General features: G+C 34.3%; 1 protein-coding gene across 2 annotated transcripts in view; it reads left to right on the forward strand.

Annotated features, from left to right (window-relative positions):
- Positions 1-19,694, forward strand: part of LOC118181224 (uncharacterized) — a 162,363-nt gene that overhangs the window by 118,307 nt on the left and 24,362 nt on the right. For both annotated transcript variants that reach the window (XM_035350310.2, XM_035350311.2), the window contains 2 exons: positions 907-1,049; positions 15,749-15,830. In XM_035350310.2, coding sequence (XP_035206201.1) covers positions 907-1,049; positions 15,749-15,830 — 225 coding nt within the window. The remainder of the gene's footprint in view (positions 1-906; positions 1,050-15,748; positions 15,831-19,694) is intronic.

The following is a 19,694-nucleotide window of genomic DNA, read 5'->3' on the forward strand; positions in this document are numbered from 1 at the left end:
GAAAAAATGCCAATTTCTTGTACCATTCGCCAGTGAACAGGAGCCAAATAAGAAAAAGTAATTTTTCGACATGAAAAATGAATCTGCCTTTCCTCTATACGATTAAACGAACACGAATGTGTTTACTTGAAGATAACACCAAAATGACGAAAGAAATTAAAAAGATAGTATTCTAGGAACTGCTGCATTTTCCTTCCCTACAACGCAAGCATATGGATATGGATATAGTGAAGTGTGGTGGATACCCATTGTTTAACCATTGGTATTGTGGATGCTGTCCAGGCACACTAGTTATGCAGATAATTACACTCCGCTTGCAATGCTTTGTATTGAAACCACACCGCGGGTAGTGTCTTTCTTTTTCCATTAAATATACATCGATGTTTTCACAGTTGGTGCCTTTCGCACTTACATGCTATGGAAGACAGCTCCAGGTCTGCTTACATATAATGTTTTAAGTAATATTTTTAATATGTTATTCTATGCTGTATTGCATAACTCAGTGCCTCTTGTTGACAGGAAGTTCATTATATTTATCACTTTTTTTTTTCTGAGATGTTTGGTCTCGATAGCGTATCTTATAAAAGGAGTTATTTCACTTTCTGAATTCGGGACTTTTAAATGATATTCAGCTGTGAAGGAGTATTTAAATAAATAATGTTTGGTACTGCCTCTTTCTCCACTTATACACTGGTCTGATGCAGCTAAGTTCCTTGCATAAAAGTACGTGGGAAAAGGGCCATGCCCTGATAAGAACCATAATATTTCTCTTGTTATTAAACTGGATGCTATGCCTAATTTTGGGAACAATTGATAAGTTCTTCTTTCTTGTTCGGCGTTGTCCCAAACGGAAGCATACAGTATTTAATTACTATTATATACTTAACGAAATATTCTGTTTTTCAGGGATCCAGGTTCCAGTGACAGAAGCCGAGGATCTCCGGCGCTACCAGACCTATCCCTGCATATCGTGGACATGGAGGGTCAAGAACGAGACACCGTTTCTCTTGGAGAACTACTAAGAGTGCAAGTTAGAATGTCAGATGAAGGTGAGTGTAAGCGTTCTCTAAAAGAAATATTTAGAGTCCCACAAACGTATAGTTAATGTATGCCAGTCGATGCTTGGTCGTCGACGAAACAACTTACCGTATTTTAGCGCGTGTAAGGAACGCTTGCGTATAAAGGACAATGAAATGTTTTGGAGCTTAAAATTAAAAATAAAAGAAAAAATTCGTGAAAGATATATTTTTGTTAGTAACCAATAAATTTCTCATCGCTCTCATAAGATATCACTATCAGCCATATCAACTAGTTCATTAACATCATTAGTTATTTTCAACATGAATTGCATCCTCCTCATAACAAACCGTCTTGTTACTAACGCTGCATTTTTAACGCCCTTCAGAAAACCTTTTTTCACACTATTCCATGACTTCTTCACTCAGCTGCAAATTTCACTAATTTTAGCTTTCTGACTTTTCCAGCTGGTATTAACATCTTGAATGCATTTTTCCCCATTCTCCCTGATTAGTATCTGAAAGAGTTTATTGATACTGACATCCAGAGTTGGCTTCTAAAGACCACCCATAATAACTGCCATTTGGGTATTTTCCTAACTTCTTTGCTTCATTTGTTAACCTTTTTCCGTGGGCTATAGGGTCCAATTTCGAATGTATTTTGGCCATTTAGTCACTTATTTTAACTGAAAGGAACAGAAAAACAAATCGACAGGGTATTGCACTTTCTAATCCATATTAAGGAGTAAATTTTAAATCTCCATAGTTTACTGAAATTTCTTGAGACACATTTAAAGTAGTGAACGTGCGGGACATATATGTCCCAGCCCCCGGGAAAAGGTTAAATGTGCCTGGAACTGACCTAGTACTAGCTTAGCTGGCTTCGTAAAAAATTTCCCTGGTCTCTTGCTCCAAATATTCACATATCAAAGCATAGCGGCGTCTTCATGCATCCAGTCCTTTGCATAAAAATGCTAAAGACCTCCATCTGGCGGCTACTCCTTTAGAAATGTCTTTCTTTTGAAAATGAGAATGAATGGCAAGTCGGTACTATCAACATGTCGCATCAGGATAAATGTGTAATGAGTCTTTTCATGTCACATACTTTGATTACTATTGTTTTGTCGATTTTCTAATCTACAATTTTCTTGGAAAGTGCATCAAAGATGAATGGAACTTCGTCCATGTTTGCAATGTGACAAATTATTGTTTTGTAAATTCATGATAGATATTAGGCATCTTCTGAGCAAGCTTGGTTCCGGTCTTTAAGTTGTAGGTTCCCCTGCTCATAAAACGGAAGCATAGGATAGATGCGCCTTTAAAGTAGTTGTCTCTTCTATCTCTTTGCTATTTCTTATTTTTGGGGAAATTCTTCTTTGAATCACGATCTTCTTTGTCGAAACAGATGAACCAGTCTGTGTTTTGGCTTTCGATACAGTGTTTAAGGCTTTACTCCAGGTTTGCCCCTTTCACCTTTTTGCCTCGCTCTGCTCTCCTCAACTTTGGCATCCGTGAGAGTCCATATCTGTGCTCTCTCCTCAATCCAGCCATAGAAGATGGTTCAAAATGTGTATTCTTGAACGCTTTTACTTTCGAGAATAAAGCAAAATCCTTTGGGAAGAATAAAGCAGAGATCAATTAAAATAACACGCGCACTTCTCCAATATGATGTCACAACCCTTTAGGTGTCGATCTAAGATTTGCGGTTTTACAAGGTATGAAATCTGAGTTTCGGGAACTTAAGTAATTTATTAGTATCTATAATACTACCCGTGTACAAGAAACACACTTATTTTGGGTAAGTGTTTCTTATTCATGTTAAAATGTGGTAATTCTTCCATCTTACGTGTGAAACTACAGCTTCTTTACTCGCCACAAAAGATACAGGTGTTTCAGCTATTGAGCTCGAAGCATAGTTTTAGCTTCATCATTCGAAGTGTTTTCTTGCAGTCTCAAAGGATCTAGAATAGTTCTCACACTATCAGAGCAGCAAGAAACACGACTTTCTGGAAAGGGGCCATCTATGAGCACCCTCGCCAAGCACTCTTACTCTTAGCAGCATTCTGCAATAACTGTTTGTTCGCAGTAGAAAATAAAGAGGACGCGCCATTGAACAAACAATTGTCTGCTCCTTAAAACTTTATTCATAATGTTTTATTTTAATTTTTAAAAACTCTTAGAATAGAATAAGCTAATTTGCAGTAGTATCAATGACTGATGTTGCTCGAAAAATAAAGTTATCATTAAAATTTGCAAGAACGATTGAGGCCGAAGAAAAAAAAGTATTACATTCATACTAATTTATTAACTAAACGTGTGTATGGAAAATTCGAAGGTCCGAATGAGTCTGATAGAAAGAAGGCAGTGGTATATACGAACGAAATTTTGGTTACAATAATTACTACCTATTAGACTCAGCACTGGCAGTCTTGTTGGTTACAGGTGAACATGAAGTTTTCAATTTTAATGTTCTTGAGGCCAAATCGCTTTTAACTCGGCCACACCCTGGCAGGTAAACAAAACTCGCGCGCGGACCCATTCAAGCTCACTGCCCGCGTGTATTTGTCCCCTTCTTCCTCCGTTCCTTTGTCGGGCTTCATACTCCCACTCCTCCACCACGTGACTGTGTTGTTCAGTTGATCAGTCTACCTGCAGCCTTTGCCAGAGGTAGTCGAGTTCTTAACTCGATGTGAATGACTGTACTGTATTGTTCAGAGCTGTTTCAAAGTTTGTGGGTGTTGGACAGTACTCTGCGATGGCATCTTTCGATAAAAGAAAACAAGTGAACGTGTGTATGGAACAAAAGTTGGGAACAATAAAGAGACTGGATAAGGGAGAAAGTGTCAGTGCAGTGACAGAGGACTTTGGAGTCGACAAAGTACGTTTGGAGACTGGAAGAAGTAGCGGATGGAAATTGAATCGTGTTGTGTTAAGAGACTGTGTACACAAACATTGAAAGAAAAGAAAAGCATGACGGAAAGGGAATTTAATGAGGTAAATGAAACGCTTTACATTTGGTTTAGCTAAACAAGAGAGAAAGACACACCAATTTGTGGGCAAATCTTACAAGAGAAGACCTTGAAATTTCATGAAGAATTAAAAACGACAACTATCTTAAATTTGTCGCAAGCACTGGCTGGCATGATCGCTTGACAAACGATATGGAGTGCGACAACTAAGTATGTGTGGGAAAAAATATCTGGGGACACAGAGGGTATATCTCCGTTTAAGGGAAACTCAGAAATTTATTGAAGGTTTAACCGAAGAGTGCTTGTACAATTCTGATGAAACAGGGTTAAATTATAAACTGTTAGCAGCGAAAAGTCTTGCTTTCAAGGAAGAACAGTCAGCCCTTGGTTTTAAAAGGAGCAAGGAGAGGATAACAATCCTAGTATGTAGTAATGCAACAGGTGACCACAAATTAAAACTTGGTGTCATATGAAAATCAAGAAACCACACACACATTGAAATGTATAAACTTTCTGTTTGGTATCTAAATCAGTCAAATGCCTGGATAAGCTGTGCAATTTTAAAAAATGGTTCCATGAAGTATCTTTTCCACCGGTTGAGCGGTTTCTAAAATCTAAAAGTTGCCAAGGAAGGCTATTCTGATTTTGGACAACGCGTCTTCGCACCCAGACACTGAAGAGTAAAAGCATGGGGACATACGAGCAATGTTTATACCACCCAATGTCACAGCGTTATGTACGCCAATAGACCAAGAAGTTAAGTCTCAAGAGAAGATATAGGCGCAAGCTGTTATCCTCTCTTCTTTCTGCAAACAGTGATGGTCAAGGTCTTATCCAGAACTTAAAAAAAAATAACCTATTAGATGTGGTTAGATGAATGGCGAACGCTTGGAACAAGTTGAAGTTATTAAAACTAGTTCGTTCCTGGCGAAAACTACTTGATCACGAAGGAAATGTATTCAGTGAACATGATGATGCAGAAAATATAAACTTACTCGACCTCCTGGAAAAAGGTTCCTTGGATGTGCAAAAGCCGATGTAAATGACATCGAACAATGGTTTCTGAATGATACCGAGCAAGATATTATGTCCGATTCAAAACTTACTATTGTTATCAGAGTTAATGAAGAAATTCCGGAAAATGATGAAGACGTCGACTTTGAGGACTGCAAAGTCGGCTAGTTAGGTTTCATTATAGACAGCTTTATGCCTTCAGAAAGTATTTTTCTGAGGTCTGTCTTATCAGATAAATTATTGTACAGTATGTATTCATTAAATTTCATTAATAAAGGCTCTTCATAAAGTACGCACTTTTCCTTTGTTTAAGAGTATTTTGGTGGTTTGAGTTACAATGTAGAATTCTCTGTAAATGTTTGTATTCTCAAGCAACCAATACATACAAATACTGTATTTTCTGAGAAAGCACTCGTACTTATACATTTTGAAACCTTTCCTAATAGCATGGCATTTTCACCAACTCGGCCGCCTTTTCAACATTAGGCCGAGTTTTCGGGACTCTACTGTGTTTTATTATTATTGTTGTAGTTATTACTAATTTTAAAAATGCAAACAAGTTTCCAGAAACAAAATCACAAATTTTAATTGCACAAAACTTCAGTTTTACGTAATATGATGGCTGCGTTTGATGTATTGATGAATTTTAAAAAATATTTCGCGTGCTTAACGCAACTCTTAAATTACTAACCTAGTTTCTTATTTCCTGCTCCAGTTTTGCGTTTTTCGTATCATTTTTGTAAAGTTTTCTTACATTTTATTTTATACATTGTATATTTTATACAAAACATTTACAAATTAAAAAATATATTGAATAACTGTCTATTTTCTCTTATATTTATTTAATATTATTTCTTCCTTACTACATGATATATCAGTAAACAATTAATTATAAATATTATCAGTAAACTATTTATATCAGTAAACAATTAATTATAAATTTTATTAATACATTCTTCTGTAATCAATGTAATCTTGATTATGCATCTCAAGTACCGGTGCATATTATGCTATGCACCACCAGTCGACTCCTTGATTATCGTTGATCTCATTTAAAAAGCATAGAAAAATAGGGTGTTCATGTCCCTGATTTAGGTTCCAACACGGGTGACTCATGCCTTGACTCTAAATGGCACTCAACGAAAATGCCACTAAGGACCAACGCACTTGAAATGTCCTAAGCAGAATCTTCGGAAAGTCTTCGGATTATTACGTTGTGTTACGTTACACCCTGCATTTATTAACTATTTGATTTAGTACGCGTTGCTATTGTGCGAAATATAAGAAATTAAATTTTTCTTCCTCTTTTTTAAGTAGGTAATTTTTGATGTCTAGTCCATCTGTAATTTCTTAACAAACTGAGCAACATAGAAACGATAAAAGCAGTTCATAACAATTTACTGCATTGTACCACACCGTAATAAGATAGGAAAAACAAAAATAATTCTTTCTCTGTGTATTTAACTTTGCACAGCTTATGCACAACAAGATCAGTCCTTAGTACCTTTGGCAGTGTTTAGAAAGTAGAAATTTTTTGCTGATTTAAAACATATGAACAGTCATCGTAAATTATTTTCTACTTATGAACTCAGACAACAGCGATAAAAATGTCGTCTCCGACATTGAGACAGGTAACGCAACATAGGAAGGTGTAAAAAGTACTTTGCTTAACGACTTGGTTGCGTAAACGATAAAGTTTCATGACGTTATTTTTCAGCACTGCCGCATGTAGAGAAATGCAGATTCTAATACCCGTCAACTAGTGAATTATTCGTAACTAACGGTAATTTTCGGCATAAAATTTTTCAGTGTCTAATTAGTATAATTTAGAATATATTTAATCTGCAATATGTTCAGTTTGTTGCTCTTATGAACATTTGCGATATCACTGTAATTCATAAAAGATGTTTCTAATTAAACTTAATTAACCAGGGCAGGCGGCGAGAACGCCTCTTTGCTTACTGTCCCACGGGGTTTCCCCCTTCTACTTGCTTAATTGCTTAAATTACAGTGCAATGACAGAAACCACTAGCGGTACCTTTCTTAAGAGCCACCGCTAGCTCAATAAGTAAAGGTGATTTAAATAATAAAATGTTAATTTACATGTCAAAGATCTCTTTGTACACAACATTTCTTGTGTAGATCTTTCCATCATTTTTAAGCTCGCCTTGCAGAGGACCATTCATTATTTTTAATTTTACGTCCGTTCGTTCACGAACTCTTGAACAGGTAACATAAAGTTGACCGTGTCCAAATGCAGGCACAGGTAAAAAAAATTTAACACGCTTAAGCGTTTGGCCCTGAGACTTATTGATGGTCATAGCAAACGCTAGTTTTACAGGAAATTGTCTACGTCTCAATTGAAATGGCAACCCTGTGCCGTGGCAACTTCATCCCATTGGCTAGTACAGTTACGCAAGCAGCAAGCAACCAATAAACTATCGGTGACAAACAGACACCTAAGCCGCATACATATAAATATATATATATATATCTTATGCATCGATATTATGCATCGATAATCGATACCCTTTCACATCTTCGTACGACTTTAATCGACGAGATATTAATTAAAAACTGCGAAAACGTTAATTTCCACGTCATTTTTCAGAGTGGCTACAATAAATTATCGGCAACAAACACTTAAGCGGCATATATATATATATAAAGATATACATCTTCTGAACATCTGTATCTTACAGATCAGAAGGTGTAAAGATACAGATATACATCTGTATCTTTACACCTTCTGAACTAATGCAAACTTTATATATGTTTGTAGGGACTGCAGTATGCTATTGGTTCAATTAAAATTTTACTTCACTCCATATATATATATATATATGGGGTAATATATATATATATGTATATATATATATATATATATATATATATATATATATATATATGGAGTTATATATATATGTGTATATAAAAATTGTAGTAAGCTCGCCTAAAAGTTACCAAGAGCTGCTGCTCCAAAAGGTTTAACACGTTTTCAAAAGATTAATACACATGAAAATCAAATCATTAGACATGTAAAACATTAATAAAATTAAAAAACAGAAAAAGTTAAAAAGTAAGCGGAAAAAGGTAAATTAGCCCAATTCGACTTCCAAACAGGCTTTTCAAGAGAAATTTCATTTATTTGAACGTCGAATCAAGCTAATCCTTTTTCTCTTGCTTTAATGGCCAAGTTTTTATAGTTTTAGCTGAATTAGCCATTTTCACTTCAAAAACATTTTTTTCCATCCTACTACAAGCCAAGCGCCATTTTTGAGATCTTTACACGGTTTCCGAGGTTTCCGGCCCTCTTCGATAATAGGATACGAGTTGCAGATAACGAAAATCTCTTCGCATTGGCTAAACGCCCACAGCACTTCGCTCCCCCCTACGTACGTCATCCAAATGAAGACACTAGAAGTATAGCAGCCATTTTTCAACAAGTTTTAAGAGGGACAGCTTTGCATCGCCAAAGGTCAGTTTTTGTTTCTTTTGTTACAACTTTTTCTTGGTCTTAGCAAGACCCACTGAGTTTGTTCTCTTCTTAATTTTTGTTTTATTTTATATTAATTACAGGTTTTCATTACAGTTTTCTGAAATCTATTATTTTAAAAATTAAATTGTTAATCTTTAAGCTTGCAGGCCCAGCCCGTATGTTTTTGTATTTTTAGGACTAATAGCTCATCGCTATTTATTTTTGTTTTTGATTTTAATTTTAGTCTAGATTTAGGAAGTTTAGGTTTTGATTAACGTATTTTAACACCTTAATGTGTCATTCTGTGCGGACGTGTCGGGAAATTGGAACAGAGAATTGAGACTATTAAAATTTCCAAGACACTTTGTCTAAATTAAAAAAAAATGTTTAGCAAAAAAGTTTCAATTGTCTGTTTCGGCGAAACGCGTAATGGGGTTAGCTTGATTCGACGTTCAAATAAATGAAATTTCCCTTGAAAAGCCTGTTTGGAAGTCGAATTGGGCTAATTTACCTTTTTCCGCTTACTTTTTAACTTTTTTCTGTTTTTTAATTTTATTAATGTTTTACATGTCTAATGATTTGATTTTCATGTGTATTAATTTTTTGAAAACGTGTTAAACCTTTTGGAGCAGCAGCTCTTGGTAACTTTTAGGCGAGCTTACTACAATTTTTATATTTTACTTATTTTGCAGCATATTGCGCAAGATGTTTTCTAGACCAAAATTGGTTTTTTTAAAAATTGTTATTACTGCTTTGCTTGATAAATTATGTGTATATATATATATATATATGGGGTGAAGTAAAAGCATCTTCTCTGAAACGGCTGGCTCCCTGGCTTAGCGAAGCACACTGTTGGATTCCGCAGGTCCGTGGCATGCCATTTTGACCATTCGCGTCTTCGTGGGACTTCAATTAGCCGAGATATTAATTAAAAACTAATTTTTCTCCTACGCTTTCCCTACATTTTCTACTTTCTTTCTTGGGTTTTCCCCTATTAGAGGGATTTGGCTACGTGCCAATTTTTTTTTTTTCTGGAATATCTACGGAACGGCGCCGAGTTGAAATTCGAGACGCGTATCGTCGGATTCCAAAAAATTCTCCGAATGCATCGATACCGTTTCACATCTTCGTACGACTTCAATCGGTGAGATATTAATTAAAAACTGCGAAAACATTAATTTCCACGTCATTTTTCAGAGTGGCTACAATAAATTATCGGCGACAAACACTTAAGCGGCATATATATATAAAGATATATCTTTACACCTTCTGAACTAATGCAAACTTTATATGTGTTTGTAGGGACTGCAGTATGCTCTTGGTTCAATTAAAATTCAGAAGCACGTTGCATGAGGAGTATTTTATATTCCAAGCACAACCCAGAATGTTGAAAACACCGCTAACAAAACTAATGCTGAAAACAGCCCCATTTCTGCCAGCTTGCTTGTTTGTTACATGCAAACGATACGCATCCGCATTTAAACAAATCACTAGATAACGCTTTCTCACGCTGTTACCTTAAAACGTTGGCATTTCGTTATTGCGCTAGGGGGGGAGGAGGAACGCATCGTTAAGCGCAATTGGAAAACAATTTGCTTCGACCGCGCGAATGAATAACGGGTGTTCCAGGGGGTACGACAGGAACAAAATTATTGTTTCCGGAAAAACGATCGTTTGCAGCGATGCATTGAGGAAAATTATTAATTGTGCTTCTGCGAAATCCTTTAAACGGAATACAATGTTTTCGTGATCGACGATAAAAGAGATCTATTATTCGGATTTCGTGCAAGGGAGATAAAATTACATTTTAATGATAATTTTTGAGGAGGTATCGCGTAGTCGATCTTGAAATGGAAATAGCTTTTGTTTCGATTCAATAGGACAATGAGTTTGGAAGTACGTCTTTCCGGTTTGCAAGGAAATATTCATTAAAAAATTGCGCAACGTTCGATTGAAATGGTTTATTAAGCTCGAGGATTGATCATAAGATTCGTAAAAAAAAAAAGGTGTAAAAAAAGAATGGTTAAAAAATTATCAAATAAGCTTTTAATAAAAAAATTAGTAAGTTAAGTGTCACAATTAATTTATTATATAGTTTAACAGGAACATAAGATTAAATAATTGTCTTAGCAATATTCCTCTGTAGTTTTATATCCTTGATATATTAGTAAAGCAAATGCTTAAACTTTTGACAGTGCCATTCAATTATTAGACTATGCTATTTAAGCATCCACACTTTTATTATTCGTGATAGAAAACTGAGTACGAGTTCTATAAAGAGAATTATTTAATCTTTTATTCTGATTAAACTATATGTTAAATTATTTTTCTTCTTTCAATTCAGTAATTTATTGTATCGAAGTTTGTTGTAGGGGAATTTCTTTTTCGTTCATAGTTTCAATGAAATGTTATTAATCAAATTATTCGACTGAAAATCCGTTTCGAACCATGAATAATCACTGTTTTGTTTCCAATTTTTCTGTTTTGTCAATTGGTCGAAGAAATCCAGTGGTGTTTCCAAAGAATCAGAAATTTTATTAATATAAATTTTATTTCTTTTTTTTTTTTTTTTGTGGGGGGCTTATCCGATGGTGCAAACATTTGAGATTCTTTGTTTATTTGTAAACAAAGATATGTGTAGAAAATCGTTTTAGCATTAAATTTCATAAAATATAAATAGAAATTTTAAAAAAATGGTTTCAGCACATTCTAGTGTCATCCGCAAACAGTGTGTGTACAACTTTCGAATTCGATAGCTTATCAGGAATTAGTTTAAAAATAGATGGAAAACTTTTGGCATAGCGACAAACACCGCGGGTGAGATAAAAACGTATAATATGATAAATAAACAAAATCAACTTTAGAGAAATCTGTACGGAAGCAAGAAAAATCATGTGATTTAATTGCACCGTAAACTTAAAACTATGTTTGCAAGCGATGCTAAAGATGAACCTATTTCCCCCCTTCTATTTCAGAATACTACATTTTTTTTACATAGAAAATTGCCTAATAAATGTCTTTTTATCATTCTTATTTTAAAAGAAAATTGCCTAATAAATGTCTTTTTATCATTCTTATTTTAAAAGAAAGCGAAAGGTTTGTTTCATGTTCTGTGGCAGATCAAAGCAGCTGTATATCTGATACATACTGAGAGATTTCACTTTTAAGATAATAATCGTTAAATCGTCGAAAATAATCAGGCGATTTTCGAAAATTAAACAACCCCCCCAAAAATAATAATAAAATAAAATAAAAAATAAATAAATAAAATTTAAAAAATCAGAAATTAGGTTAAAATTTTCATATTAAGAGATAAATTAAAATTTTCATATTAAGAGATATTTTCTCGCTCTATTCGATGGTGTAAACAGCAAAATTCTGAAATTTTGATTTGTTTGTTAAAAGATGATACATGCGAAAGTCGTTTCAGTAATGAATTTAGATAATATAAATTGAAATTTGAAAAAAAAATCACTTTATCACTTTGTATTGTCATCAACAAGCAGCGCGTGTATAAAATTTGAACTCGATTAGGAAGTATTTTAAAAATCGATGACAAATTTTTGACCATAGCGACAAATACCATGGGTGAGCTAAACAAAGGTTATAAAAAAATTGTACTAGTTGAACCGAATAATTAGAAAAAAAAAATTCCTCTCATAGAATTTTGTTTTAGGGAAGGGGTCGCAAAACATGTTGCGATCTACGGGTTCGTGGATTTGGAGTAATTGATGTTAACATGATGGTGAATTTACTATTACGCAAGTATTACACGGGAAAGTTCCGAAGACACATATAGTGTCGTCGAAAAACTACTACAAACACGCTGAAACATTCAGCATAGCAGTCCTCAGGATATCAGGCTATAATGGTGAAGACAGCTAAGCATTAAAGCACAGCTCCAGACTCAGTTGATCACTCTCAAGCTCTCTGACTCAAGACACTACTATTACGAGTACAGGCACGGTATATATATCTTTAACCTACCTTCCAGAATATTCCCGAGAAAACCGCTAAGAATGCGTTCTAGAATGCGCCAAATGGGTTATTTTGAGCCAAATATAGCAACCGTGATCCCGCTTTGCGGGAAATCTATCTTACCACAGCTGGCCATTTTGCAACAATATTTTCCAATGTTTCTGCAGTGAGCATAATTTTTGGGAGAAAATTTTTCATACTGCTCTATAAACCAGCCATCAGAAGTATATAAATTCTGCCGTAAAGACATTCAACTCCTTTCTAATATCTAGATTTCGATGGTAGAATTGTCATTAATGGAATCTTTTAAAACATATTGCATTACTTTACGTTACGAAATGTTTACCATTCCACTGCTTTGGCAGATCTTGCCACTGCAACAACATTGCCCTACCCTATACTCATGAGTGGTTGAAAGCTCATAAGTTATCAGTGACCAGCTACAGTTACAGGGTTGCCGATGACTTTCGGTTAATATCAAAAGTGCCCCTTTATTTCATTTAATTAACATTTTTATTTAAATTTACTACACGGCCTCACACACTAGTGACTTTATGCATTGATAGCCAGTAATCATAAGTCACTAATGACCGAAGATCACCAGTGATCGACAGTTTTCATTTGTATTATGTCCTTTGAATTTTTATTTCTAAAACTAATTCAGATTTACTCTCTTGTAACAACAGCTGTTTGATATTTCAGAAAATGTTGGCCTTAAGTAAAGCGTATGATATTGTCCCATGAAACTTCTTGCTGATAAGAGAAGAGGCCTGTTCCTAGATGCTCTGCTGTTTACTATCTACATTTCATCCCCTGTCACATATCTCGATAAAAACGCTCTGTCGAAAACGTTAATTTCAAAATCTACGCATATTCTGTTTTCTCTGCCATCATTATCATTCTGAACACCAATCAGGTTGAAATTTTTGTAATATTTGGCATATTTTCTTAAAATAGACTGTTTGTTACCAGTGGAAAATATCCAGTCTCTGTTACGTGGCCAATAATCATTTGTATAGATAGCATTTTGATTTTTTTCCCTTTGGCAGTCATTTCCTTTGTTTGTGTTGTAAATAAAGTACCATGGTGTGGATCATTTTCAGAAGCGTTTTTCCGAAACAAATTGTTGTTAATAATTCTTTAAAAGTTGTGTCACATAAAAATCTTATCAATATCCTGCGTCTACGATGTGTTTCACATATAAGTACTTTAGCACAACTCGAACTTCAGTTTCGTCGATCTTTAGAATTTCCGTTCATGATTCAAACTTATGTATATTTAAACAAATATATTATTCTATAAACTGCAGATTTCTCATTAAGTCTTATATATAGGGCTACATAACAATGCGTAAATTTCCTTGTAAATCTTCCCCGATTTTATTTTCCTTTTATGAACATTTCGATAATCTCTCGTAATACAAAAAAATGTATTCCTCTATAAGGTTATTAAGAGCAGTACAGGTATATTGCAATTTTATAAAATCCATTATTAGTCGATATGCAAACTTTATTCTGTTCCGAAGTACGTAATATACTGAAACAGAAACATTATGGTTTCATTAGAGTAATGTTGAACATATTCTAAAAGTCATCTACGTGATACACTGCAAATTGTTTCATTTATATAGATTGCTAAAAATTAAATAAACATTTAAATCATCAGGAAATACGTAGTTGCTTTTAAATCGCTTACGTTTTTAAGTAAACCACTTCCGTATTTAAAATGGAAGATAAATGTTAATAATCTTACACTCTGGCGAATGGTAACAGTCTGAGAATACATTATGTGAGAAGCTGAATGAAAAGGTTATTTTTCATTTATATCCTAAATTCATTTTGCAAAAAATTTTATTCTATACCCCAAATGTGAGAGTCAAAATATATTTTAATAAGCATATCAATAACGAAATTTAAAACGTACTCTGTCCATTACCAACTGCATCAAAAATAAAATCGCTTCAGTCTCCATTATCTTTTCAATTAATTATAAGAAAAAGATTATGATGAAATTTCCTTGTGACATGTAGATTGCAAGCGTCTGTATGTACATCTGATTTTAATTTTTTTCAAAGGGTTATATACTTTTTCTAATAATTTGATAATTTTCATTTGCACAGTTTCACTTACTCCTCCCGGAAAATGTAGGGATAAACATGAAATATTAAAAAAAAAAATTAATCAATTTTATTGAGTAATAAGAATTTAATTTTGCCGGTTGGCAACTCTTTATATTATTATCTCTTTTTACTAAGTACAGGAATTATTATTATCTCGAAAAATTTTGGGTATCATATTTCAACAAAAATATCCATTTTGTCCGCTCTCGAATACACTTGAACGACGTTTTTGCATGACATCTGTACGGACAGAATAAAGGACTTTTTAAAATGGATTCAGAAGAGACTTTTTCGCGACGTCAGTACTTGCATACCTACAGTATGTATGAACGTTGTATGCCTACGTATGTATGCCTCAGAACGTTGAAATTTTGTATATGGGACTGCTATAACATCTAGTTGTGCAACTCTCTTTTTGGTTTCAATCGGCCGAGTACATTCAGTATATATATATATATCGATGAGCTCAGATTTTTTATTCTTATATGTTAGTAAATTGTGTATCTTTTACTTTAAAAGTGATTGAATTATGTTGTTCTTATGATCCGGTTAAGGTTTTTATGCCTTTAGTTAATCTGCATGCAATAGGTTTAAATATCGGCAATTTAAAAGTTCTTTAAGTGGTGCTAAACTTAACGAGGTCGCTATTTGTTTATATTTGAAACTCTTAGTAAAATAGTGAACGAAGTCAGTTTATGCACCTGAGATTAGTGCACCGAAAAATTTGTCTCCACTGGCCAAATTGTGTACAAACACTAATTTTAATTTTAAAAGTTATATGTAATCTGTTTTTAACTGAATTTGATGTTTTTCTGTATTTTACAATCTTTAGTGAAGATGTTTTGGGTTTTTATGTATCTTTGTCTTGCCGCAAAGTGGGAAGTGAATTAATTGAAAGAAGAATATATCCCTAATGAAATTTGAGAAAATAAGTTTAAAAGAAACGCGGCAAAAAATGTGTATTATTTAGTAGGCCGTACAAGCAAATCATGTGGTGTCCATATTAGGTATTTCCTTGAATGCTAGCACAGCCAATGGAAATTTCTTAATTGTAATGTCATTTCTTAATTAAATGTAATTGTAATGGAAATTTCTTAATTTTCAAGTTTAAAGGATTTTTCTTAAAAACAAGCTTCAAGATTCTTTTATCTAAGTTCTTTTTTTCTCTTTTTAGACACGTACGGAATCTTTGTTCGAAATTTAGTAGCCAAAGACGGAATTGGTGGCAACAATCTGACTCTCATAGACAATACAGGGTAAGTTACGTTTTCCTGTTTGGAACATATTTTCTTTATGATGAATTTACTATTTAAATCATGTTCTGATTTCAAACATTTGTGACATTGTTATGATGGTGTTTTTCTGAAGCTTTTGCTTTTTGAAAAATCAGAAATTTCTTTAACTTACTTTTCGAAATCTGAGCTTATATTTTAACAATTCTTCAAAATCTTGATATTAATAAAAATAAATGCATGCTTTAGGAAGGGGAAAATGCTGAAAACTCACGCAGAATGGAAACAGAAAGTATTAGGCTATTTTATTTATGCAATCTTTTATGCAGTCTTTTAATCGTATTAAAAATATACTTCAAACCACACTTCTGTGATATTTCAAACCACGTATTTTATTACATTTCTTTTCAAAACCATAAAAGGTATTCTAAATGAGTTCCATTTAAATAAGAAAAAAAGCAGTGTTAATTGGTTGCCTAGGTAGATATTTTTAATATGGCAAGGCAAACGAGAACTCTCTATCTAAGAAGAGATATGCCTTCGTGAGGAACTTTCAATGGGAAACTAGTTTGCATTCACGTCACATATATAAAAAATTGCAGAAATCAGTAATTCACCCAGTCCTTTTACATGGTTGGGGGGGATGTGAAATTACACGGGTTCGAATTTGGGAGGAACTAATAATATTAAGCAGTTTTTAACCGCTCGGCTACTGAAGAGGCCTCAGCAATGTGGAAGATCCTCTCGTTTTCCCATTGGCTGCAGTTTTATGCAAACTAGAGAGTTTCCAGCATTTGTGAAAATTATAGCTATACGTAACGTGTTTCTGTTACAGAAAGGTTTCTTCTAATATTTTTACCTATGATACTATTGTTTGTATCGGAAGCGAAAATTCGTTGCCACATAGCAAATATCCCATACAACATAAGCACTACAATCCCGATTAGGAGAGTAATTTGAAAATGATTATGTCCAGGTTATGTCTTTCGTCCAGGTTATGTCCAGGTTATGTTATCTTCGTCATAGTTTTACGTATCTGAGAACAGATAAGATGTCATTCGATTGCATCTTTTGAAAAAAAGTCATGCCTTTTAAAACAATAGCTTTGCTGATATTTCACCGTAGGAATATCTATCAAAATTCGTCATCGCTAAATCATATAATATAATTTTTATATTTTGAGATATTGTTTGCAAATGTAGTAATCTGCGATGTGAATTATCCAGGGTCAACTAGTTTCATGCGGCTTACACGCTCCGCCTTACTAGATGCCGGCACTACGTGGCCAATCCATCCCTACATGAATTAGCAAAATTTACCGTGAAAATTGTGTTAATTTTCTCCTCAAATGCAAAATTATAGTTTATTGCTATTCGTATATTTATTGTTTTTATTTTATTTTGTCCTTCTGATGATCGCACGTGCATTTGTTTATAGTTCACATTCTGATCTTCATTTGCAAACTTATTTCAGTTATCGTTGTAGAGCCTTAAATCATTATTTTTAGGCATGTCTGAAGCAGCGTGAAGCAAGGTACACATTGTATTTGGAGACAGGGTGGTAGGTGTCCTGGATTCTATAATAAATCATGTAGCACAGCTATAATAACAATGGAATGCAGCGAAATATTACCAAAAATAAAACAATTCAAGCCCGAGTTTTCTCAAACTAGAAGCAAAACTTTGTTAATCCCTGAGAGTAATGAAGGCCATATGGAAATCCACGGGAAGTTTGCAGGCTGTAGTAGTAATTACAAGAGGTTCAAATCCTAGCGAACTGATGGGGTTGAATTGAGTTTTCGTGGTTTTCTCTCATATCCTTAAAACGTCTGCGTGGCCTGTATGGTGCACAAAGCGGTTGCCAACGACCAGGCGTATCTTTCACTCCTTGCCACGAGGAATTTCGTGGGCTTGGGCTGACTATAGCTCACACAAGTGAGTATTAGTCGACAACAGCAACAACGTCTGCACGAAGGCATATCTATCCCTTTACGTTTGATGGCCATCAAACGATTTGCCATTTGAAACATCGCATGAAGTCATTTGAATTAAAAATCCTAATTCTGATTCTAATTTGTGTGTATTTCCATGCTTCTATGTATCTTGAATTTATCAATATAGAAAGATTATTTGAAACTAAACACCAACACATTCAATTAATTTGAACAATTCCTTTATTATCCGGGGATACATTTCAAAATGTAACAAACCGTTATCCGAGGCCTAACGACACAAGTTGTGGTTCCCTGCCCTACTTTTCGTGCTAGCGCTTTAATGCATCATTATCGCACACACATTCCTATACGAAATCTTCTTAATCAGGTTCCCTCTACCTACCTGTACATTTTTGACATATAGTTTTGAACCACCCTATATATATATATGTAGACTAGTGGAAGTACCTGATTCCAATTAAGTAAGACTGAGAGTAACATTATCAGGACTTGTATTTCTCTTGATTTGCTCTGGAAACATGAATGGTCCTGAATAGTAACAGGGAGCTTACTCAAGCTATGTTCAGGAAGGTTTGAAATAGACAACACAAGCAGGAAGGGTATACGAAACCCTTTATTTTCTATCTTTTACAGGTATTTCCGAAACTTCGGAATACAGAGACCAACCACTCGTGGTCTGAACGTAAGAATATAAAACTACTAACTAAAACTCTAACTAAAATCTAATTTTGAATTAGTATACAAATGCCTAGCACTAAGATTGGCCTTTATTTAATGAAAGGTTCGTATGTAGTACGCCGAGCTGCTTAAACTACGATACGTTCGCAAATAAAAAGAGGGCTAAACCTCTGGCCATAAAGGCAACCAGCAACAGAGTGAAAACTCGGTAAAACTACAGTGGCAAGCGCCTTGCTTCCTATAACTCCTTCCTCTGTCGCTTGGCAAAAAGCCACAACTTAAGTACTTGGCGTTAGCAAGACAATTTCCATAAACAAGTTAAAGCATGCAGTTCTGGCCGGAAGTAGAAAATAAGAAGTGATAGTACAGTTTTAAAATAAAATAAACGTTAGTAAAACTTCGGATCCTTACAATATATCTAACAACAGAGAGATTGATACCGTTGTAATCCTTCTCTAATTATTGTTTATTCCGCTATCTCAGCAACTCTCAATCTGTTTTCAGTGTCTCTTAGTCTGTTCCCCTGTCTAAAGCACGCTGTTTTCGTGCTTGAGGTGCAATCGAGTCTAGTTTCCGTTTAGGGCCATAATTGATTTCACAACAAAAGTAACGCTTTGTGAGGACTGTTACAAATTCAATTTCAAAAGGAAAGAAAATGCATGTGATGCAATAACATGCATAATGATGTGTACTTGTTATTGCGTGAAAATTAAATACTTTACGCATTGCTGAACGATAACACACTTTCAAATGTTTAAATTGGGCAGTGCAACACATTTCTCTTAAAAAACCGAGTTTTTATTGAATTCGAGACAAATTAATATAATTGCATCTTCCCGAGTGGCAACACATTTTTTTTATATCGCCCACCATTCTGATTAAATTTGAAACATTTATATCTTACGCTTTTGCAAAGTGGCAGTGCAAAGCTTTCAGATCGCTGAGGTTTGAATCAGAAGTTCGTTAAATTCAATTGAAATATATGGTTTTTTTTTTTTTTTTTTTTTTTTTAAAAAGGTGGACATCGGCCTTTTCCAGGACCCAGAGAAGAATTGTAGAAAGTGTGCTGACCATAGCTATAGTAGTGACTGAGTGTATCGCGAACAAACAAATAAACACACAAACAGACATTCTTCTTTATAGATAAATAGATATACATGTACATATACGGGAGATTGCTTTCTTTGGTTTAACATATTTGTCGGTTCGTTGTTTGTGAATAAATTTAGAAAATGCAAACCAGCAAAATATCATGT

The sequence above is a fragment of the Stegodyphus dumicola genome, chromosome 4 (genome assembly GCF_044657685.1).
Source record: "Stegodyphus dumicola isolate Sdum_Otavi_A_Nest chromosome 4, ASM4465768v1".
Lineage (NCBI taxonomy): Eukaryota > Metazoa > Arthropoda > Arachnida > Araneae > Eresidae > Stegodyphus > Stegodyphus dumicola.